General features: G+C 42.8%; 1 protein-coding gene across 1 annotated transcript; it reads right to left on the bottom strand.

Moving 5' to 3' along the window:
- Positions 1-1,652: 1,652 nt before the first annotated feature.
- On the bottom strand, positions 1,653-7,246 carry acp5b (acid phosphatase 5b, tartrate resistant). The gene is made up of 6 exons (XM_068582037.1): positions 6,807-7,246; positions 6,467-6,654; positions 5,389-5,516; positions 4,735-4,926; positions 3,432-3,579; positions 1,653-2,706 (listed from the first exon to the last, which is right to left on the bottom strand). Exons 1-6 carry the CDS (start codon positions 6,880-6,882, stop codon positions 2,467-2,469), a joined length of 972 nt encoding a protein of 323 aa, XP_068438138.1. The 5' UTR covers positions 6,883-7,246; the 3' UTR covers positions 1,653-2,466.
- Between the last annotated feature and the right edge of the window lie 1,494 nt (positions 7,247-8,740).

An 8,740-nucleotide genomic window follows, 5' to 3' on the forward strand; every position in this document is an offset into this window, starting at 1 on the left:
GACCAACGTGGGCCTAATGTGGATCCACACACACACACACACACACACACACACACACACACACACACAGACTGACCACAGTGTGAAAACGCATCAGTGTTTATATGGAAGTGGCTCATCTTCAGCTTATTCAATCACTGTTAGCATCTGCCATGTGTTTAACGCGACACACAGGAATAGTAGTCATCGGTCAAGTGGAGCAGCTCTGTGGTTCAACAGCCAGCAGGTTTCACCACAGCACTGCAGCCGTGTAATCAAATTACAGGTTGAAGAGATTCTGTGGCAAGAGATGACTTAGCATCTGGAGCACACACTGTAATACTCTCTGCGAAAATACAGTTTCACGGTTGCAAATAGAATACATCTACCTCCTCCATGTTACCTTCTGACTATTAGCATCATCTGATTTGTATTGTTGCCTCTGAAGAAGGAAGCAACCCAAAGCGAGTTCATGTATGGAATAAACTTTCATTACCCAGATGAAGAATATTGCTGGCAGTACTTTGTTTTTTTGACAAACAAATCTCATGAGAAGACAGTGAATGTGTCCTGTTAACGAGTATTGTGCACATTTCCCAGGTCGGATACATCTTACTCCTCTGTGCCATGGAGCCCCACTGCTGTGCAAACATGACCGTGAGAGAAGTACAAAACGTGCATGTTCCTTCATCCCTGTTCACTGGATGCTGTCGAGTAGCTTGTTGGTGATGGGGCCGTGTTCACCAGGACCAGGAACCCTGAGCTGCCATCGCCCCCTGCTGGAGCAGCACAGCAGGTTGTTCTCAGAGAGGGAGAAGATATTCCATCAGTCAGGTTTGGTTCACGGCTTATCTGAGCGCTAACTAAAAGTATTTTCAAAAGCTGCAAAAACATAAGCCTGAAATGTATTTTCCAATAATGGGCCTTCACTTCCTCTCCCAGCAGACCGCACTGAGCTGGACCCAACAAAGGACTCTGATCCGCTCCAGGAGGACAGTGATGAGGTCCAGTACAGTCTGCTGCAGGGACAGTGTTGCTTTCACCGTTTCATGCAGCCGCTGCATGCAACTTTACATCACTTTTAGCACAGTTTATGCTATTCATGTAATTAGATATTTCATATTTATTCAGCTAGGATGGTCCCATTGTGATTTGAAATATCTTTTCCAAGGCGGTGTTGGCAAAGACAGCAGCAGAAAAGATGCACACGTAAAAGCACAAATAACAGACTTACAAACAAAACAGCAAAGAGTTAAACACTTTATTTATTTTATTTTAACTTTTTAAAAGACTTAAAACAAAAACCAAATTACATAAACAAGTTCAAGTGCGAGGACAATCAGTCTGTACAATCAAGCAACAGCACGTTAACACACATACATAGTATATAAATCTGTTTTATTTCATATTTTATGAACAGAAACATTCATATTTTATCAGGGCACAACATAAACTGATTCAGTAGTAAAGGTTCTGTTAGGCGTGGAACCCTTACACAGACATCCACTAAAGATCTTTGATCATATCTTTGATCATATGTTTGTACTCACATCCAGTACATACACAGCGTGAATAATGACAGTATGTACGAAATAGAAAACATTAAACAGTAGCAAATAATACTAGTCTAGTATATATATATATATGCAAAGGTTTATAAGAGGTCTGTTGGAGTCAAAATGGGGTTTATTGTTTGAGGGAAACACTGTGTGAATAGGGACATGTAGTTCCTTTATTTGAACACAAGGTGGCACATTACATTCAAAAGGGCATATAGGGAAGTGATAGCAACAGGTGTGTGTGTGTGTGTGTGTGTGTGTGTGTGTGTGTGTGTGTGTGTGTGTGTGTGTGTGTGTGTGTGTGTGTGTAAAAATGGGAAGCGCAATAGTTTTTGACCGAGCTCGAGCCAGTTTCTTGTGTTTGTCGGCTAAGTGTTGTGTCCTGTCTCGTGGTACCTTGTGCTGTGACCAATGTCAGGTGATGTCATGCTCTGGTGTCACAGAACAGAGAACAAATGAATCAAAGAGACACTGCCTATGAAGGCAAATGAATGTCATAAATAGAGCGCGCAAATGAGCTCCACGAGCGATTTTACATCACTCCTCGAGCAAAAGTTGCGCGAGCCAAAGTTGCGCTCGAGCGAGCACAATTTTTGCTGGAGGAGTGACGTAAAAGCGCTCTTCTAACTAAATGACCCGCAAACCTGTTTGATTTGTGCACTGGCGTGGAGCCCATTTGCGCTCTCTATTGATGACATTCATTTGTCCAGGGCATTGGATCTGTTCGAGGCACACGCATCCGAACATGTTCTCCCGCTCGCCCACCTCGTGGCTCTAAGTTTTAAATTGGTTACGGTGAGAGCCTCTACAAGGACAACATATGAAACACAGTAGACAAGCGCTAAACTATTGCTACTACACATGTTTACACAATAATAAATCTGTTCTAACTGACTTGCATATCCGATCTGTAAATGGATGGAAGGCATCAGACTGAGCGTGCCGGCAGCTCTGCCTGGTAAACACATTTCCCATCAGTCTGCATGAAACTGACCGTCATCTGACGCTCATTGAGCTGGAAGTAAGCCACGCCTCCTGCTGTGTGATTGACAGGACTGGAGTAGAGCTGCCAGGAGGCAGGGACCCGGTCCTTGTGATGGGTGTCGGGGTCGCTGACCGCCCCACTGCCACTAACGACGTACGAGCTCCCATCATCCTCTCTGATAAACTGTGGGAGGAGAGATGGGCAGTGTCAGAACCATCATGTGGTCTTAAAGGAAACGCCAAACCGTAACGTGATGGAAGATGGAATCAGATACTTTGCAACAATGTCAACCGATCCATGTTCTGTATTCAAAACTACAGATATGTCAGCAACATATCAAGTAAGTCAAGCAACACTCACGTCTGTTGACTATTAACAAATCCGTTGATTTAAGCAACAGATTGTCCACAAATAATCACACAAACTAAGTACACATATTAAGTATATGAGCCAAAGCTTATGTACTTAAAAACACTTTTATATTTTGGGATTATTAAAACTGATGCTTCCTTGTTTTAGCAGCATTTAAACTTCTTAATGTAGCATATATAGCAAATAATCATTATATTATAACTTGATGAATATACATTTTCTATACAAAAACTAGATATGCATAAAAACCAATCCTGCAGCGGTCAGATCGATGCAGCAGAAAGTACAATAGTTCCTCCAATCTGTCGTAGTGTAGATGTCAACGCTTCCTATTTAGTAAACAGTACATGTAGCTCCACATTGCTCTTGACGTTCCACCTCTGTATGCTATGATGTCACTAAGGGTCAGACGACTGGACCAATCCATTGCTGAGCAGACGCAGGCAGACACACACACACACACACACACACACACACACACACACACACACACACACACACACACACACACACTATTCATTGGCATCAACACATACCTGCAGGTTGTGATCGTGGCCACACAGGTACACACTGACTCGGTACTTTTTCAGTAGCGGCCTGAGTCGGTTTACTAGACAGGAAGTGGGTCCATGATGGCCAATGGACCACACGGGATAATGACCAGCCACCACGACGTAGTCTGACCTGGGACCAGCCGGAGAAGCAGTAAGAGTAAGAGAGACCAGCAAAAAACACAGACAATAAATATATATATATATATATATATATATATATATATATATATATATATATATATATATATATATATATATACAGAAATAACTGTAGAAATATTGCTTCAAACTGCATGCTGGTTTTATTACATGATGAAGTGTTTGTACTCGCAGTGATCTGTGAGAATAAATAATGAAACAAATATGTTCAAAGAACAGACTACAGATAATATTACACCTTTAGAGCCACTATGAGAATATGTTATATGATTAAGGAGCTTCAAAGCTGCAGTGTTGCTATAGAGACACTTTGTGCATCCACACTGGAAGTGAACACTGCCACCTACTGGAGGAAATACTTTCCATCTCAGGTGTACTGGCTGTCATACATAGGGGAAGTGGTACCTCGACCCCTTATCCATGTATTCATCCAGACTTGTACTTTGTACTTCCTGAAGAGCCAGACATGTCAATGTGCAGGAGCTATCATGTGCTCAACGGGAACCAATGCGCTGCTTTCTGCTTCCAGTTCAGATGGGTGGAAAATGAAACATGAATAAATGAGGATAGGCATTGCCTACATGTGTGTTGTGTGTATTTTGCATCCAATTTAGTAAAGCAGCAGCTCATTGCTCATGTCTAGTGAAGAAGAGTGAGAGGGGGAAAGTTCAGCAGCTATATCTCAGTACGACCAAAACACTGAACCACATGAGGGACCAGTGCTGCTCATTAAGCGAGTGGAGTTCCACACAGCCGGAGAACGGAGAACAAGAGCACCGAGGATGTTCTGAAGGTGGAACAACACACTCGTGTTAGGCGTTACTATGACAACAAATTTCCCCTTGGGGATATATATATATTTATGAAAATTTAAAAGTCCAGTCTCACTTCCATCAAAAATCAATAACACATAATCAATATAGTGGCCATAGTAAGTGATAGACTGTAGTGAAAGGTTCAAAGGACTCAAAACAGCATGTGTCTTCATAGTGTTTACACGTGTGTTTACATGCAGGTGGATTTGACTTGAAGTTGAAGCGTTGTGTAACTCAGAGCTCAGGGTTCTGGGGTCCAGCAGGAACATGCAGACTCGCTACAGTCTGACTGCTCCTCTTGTCACGCTCACCTGCTGCTGGCCAGTTTGGCGCTGATCCAGTTCCAGTGCCGTTCCGCGTCTCTGGGGTTCTCCGGTTCCGAGGGCTGGCTCTGGTCGTTGGTGTTTCCGCACAACACCACCGTGTCGATCATCAGGATGCTCACGGACACGTTGGCCAGCGGGGCCGGGAACTGGAGCTCGTAGTACAGACCTGGGTAGTTCCTACAGGGACAACACTTGTGACGCAGCGATACAAGTAAGGCAGCAGCGAGTGTGGCAACACACAGGACTTTTAACGCCCAACAAAGAAGTAGGGATCAAATCTCTTCAGCCTCCTCTCAAGGCTGTTCCACCATCTGTGGACTCGTCCACTCTGCATTGAGTGCTCGTGTCACCAGCGGTAAGGGACCAGTGGGGATGAAGACCCCCTCTATCACCTCCCTACCTTCACCTGGTTTGCCACAGGAGATGTAGAACAATCACACAATCAGATATGATGTATTGTCACATCACAGGGGTGTGCCCAAAATTGATCAAATTATCTTAAAATAGAATAATAATTAATGACTGATATGAAACTTAGACTCAAAGCAGCCATTAGTGTAGGAGGGTTGATTCTTTCTTATTTGGGTCTAAAAACTGTTTCCTTTAAGCGCGCGTGTGTGTGTGTTATTTGATCCGTACCAGCGGGGCGACATGTCCGAGTACGCCATCTGAGCTGAGATGTTGCCCTTGTGGTCGTGGTTTCCAGCAACCAGGTACCATGGGATATCCAGCAGGGCGGGCTGAGAGAAGACCCTTTCAAACGTGTGCTGTGGACGAGAAACGATGAGGACCTCATAGTTAATGTGTTGCTGATCAGGTTTAACATGTCATTTGACTAGAATAACACTCCAGACAGTATTTTAACCCCTCCATTATGTATTAGTGGGAAGGAAAAGCTCCCTCATCAGCTTTTAGCAGTGATGTTCACCTTTGTGGTATAAAGAATACACAACTGTCATCAAATAATATTGAAACTCGACCTCACCATCTGCTCTGCTAGTTCATCTCTCTCTCCATAATGTGCAACATTAATAACATGCAGCTGTCTCCAGTGGGCTCTGACACTTTGTCTGTTTAAATAAACTATATCTCTGCTTATATAAAAACCCACAAATGATTAAATATCATCATGTCCACTGCAGAACCTCTACTTCTCACGAAAAACAGATGTAATTGGTGATATAGGCTCGGCATTAGAGGATATTATATTATCTTATTATTACAGGCTATTGACGCTCTCTTCTACAGTTCTCTGATTTATATGTATTTCTGTACCAGATGATCATTTCATCTGCTGCTCCACTTCTGGCCACAAGTCTCATAGTCCAGCCCTCCAGGGTTCACACAGCGCGGGTAAAATATGAAGCTACATTAAATTTAAAATTTGAGTTGCTTTTTATATTATGGAATAGTTATGGCTCACTGGCATGTAAGCACAAAAAACACTGCTGGTTTGAACGTGGATGATAAAGATAAGACACGACTGGAAGAATAATTTGACACTATAGTCAAATCTAACATGCAACAGTCACTGAAGTGTGACTAAAAAGGCGTTTTAGTCAGATAACATTCAGGGTTTTTCTAAACTTTTCCTGGCTATTTCCTCTGCATTGATGGTATTGGGTGGTTATGTGGATTAGGAAACCCCTTCTTATGCTTCATCTTCATCACCAAACATATCTCACCCTCCACAGTGGGCGTGGCTTTGTAAGCTGACCTTGAAGCGATGGTCTTCTACATTCTTGACCCCACTAAAGTAGAAGTGATCTCCCAGGCTGAGGATGAAGTCCACTCCCCCAGTCTGGGCCAGCCGGTCCACCTCTGCAGCAACAGCCTCCTCGTGTGCGGTGTAGTATGGAGGGTAAGAAATGCCTCCCCAGTCAGCCAGCGCAACAAAACGCAGATCTGTGAAGAAGCACAAAGCTCCTGTCACTTCCTGTCTCAGAGGTAACATGTTCAGCGCAGTAAGGGAAGTGTAGAACACATATCTATGTAGGCTTCCTCACATTAAAAACATGTTTGGGATTAAATACAAATTGTAAAAGTCCGGTCAGTACCTTGTTCCAGAGTTTGCAGCAGATTCCAGTAGTTTTGGAAGCAGAGCACCAACAGCACACACCTCAGCCGGTCCATGTTTCAAAGTGAAACTAACTTCTGTGTAGTTAAACAATGACTTCCTGTATGGGGTTATACTGGAACAACAGGATATCAGCTGCTCAGACTGACTGAGTTCCTCAATGATTGCATTCATATCTCCGACACAAGTCATGTGGCTTTCGTTGGACTTTGTACATGAGATATTTTGTTGACATCTTGTGCAACTCCCTGATTCATCACATCACAACTCGTGTGGTGGGATCCAGTGAAAGTACGACAGTCATTCTCATCTCGAAGTGTTTTGATTCAATCCCCTTACAAAAGTCATGTTTTTATATTTATTACACCTGTGCAATAATCTCATGTAGCATTTTGCATGATGAATAAACAGAATAGGAGACAAACAGTACAATTTAAACACTGCACACTGTTGCTTTCTTTAAGCAGAGAGCTAACAGAGCTATACATTCAATAACCAACATACATAGAAAATAAATTCTTCCGTTCAGGTATTAGAAACCTTCAATTTGTTCAGTGAATTTAGGTACTTCATATTGATCATCATTCATTTCTTTTAGACTGATGCGTGAATGTATCCAGTGGATCTTGACTCCGTACTCCTGTGGCCTCTATGCTCTCTCGTTTGAGCACCAGTCAGTTGGAACCAAGGAAACCATGCAGAAAGATGTCCCGGTGTGTCGGTTGGTTATTGTTTATTACTGATTAGACTGTTTCGTTTTAAAGGTTCAAAATGCGAAAATTGGGAGCATTTTGATTGCCTCTCAACAGCTCTCAACATGTCGACGGCTAGCCAACATTTCGCGGCTAAAAGGTGGTTAATGGCCCACAAGGCAAACAGCCAATGTGCTGACAGCTCAGCGTGGACCTGAGGGACCGGAGGGTGCCACCACGCGCCCAAGGCGACGCTAGCGCTGGGAGGTGCCATCAGCTGGAACAGCCCATGAGAGCATGCTAACATACGGCATGCTAAAGCATGCGCGGCCAGCCGGCTGTGTGCACGAAGCCAGGAGCTCTGATAACAAACACAAAGGGAGACACAGATGTCGACTCCACTCCATAGATAGTCGTTTGCTGCTATAGTAATATATTTTTTCAAAATGTTAAATACGGCTTCTTTAAGGTGGGCCAAGCTACGCCGGGAATCACAAGGCGACTGGACTCCTGCCACCAGAAGCAGTCGCACCCTGCAGGAGAGCTTCACTGTGTGAGGACAACATGGTGGACTTCATCAGTTGGAGGTGTTGGCGGTTCACGACGTGTCTCTATCCTAAGAACAGGGTTCATACACATTTTAACTAATGGATTTCCATGACTTTAAAACAAATTTCCATGACCGAATATTTTGTGTAAACATGAAAAAGTAAGAAAATGTAGTATTTAAACTGAGAATTCCAAAGCATAGATTACACATTAAATGAGACAAATGAATAAGTATAATTTAAATTGAAATAAACATTTAAATAAATGCTTGTATGTATGCCTGCTTATATTTTGAGTCTCTTTAAAAAGTATATTTATTATTTCACACTCAGCTTAAATGAACGTCATGAACACATGAATGCAACACATTTCCATGCCTATTCCAAAACTTTTGGGGATTTATTTTTTTCAAAAACCTTTTCAGGCTTGGAAATACCCATTTTAAAATTCCATGCCTTTTCTAGGTTTTCCATTACATGTAAGAACCCTGTAAGAGGTGAAAGCCATGAACGTCTCTCTGTTCCAGGTAAAGCTCGAACAGTGAAACCAGTGGTGTTCATGTCCTGCACTTCCATATTGCGGCTGCAATGAACATTAAACATCGTAGCTGCTAGCAGATATTTATACTTGTGACAAGTTATTAGTTGTTATTCAATAACTCAACAATGACTAG

The sequence above is a fragment of the Clinocottus analis genome, unplaced genomic scaffold (assembly GCF_023055335.1).
Source record: "Clinocottus analis isolate CAN_PGR_092001 unplaced genomic scaffold, fCliAna1.0.p SCAF_18, whole genome shotgun sequence".
Lineage (NCBI taxonomy): Eukaryota > Metazoa > Chordata > Actinopteri > Perciformes > Cottidae > Clinocottus > Clinocottus analis.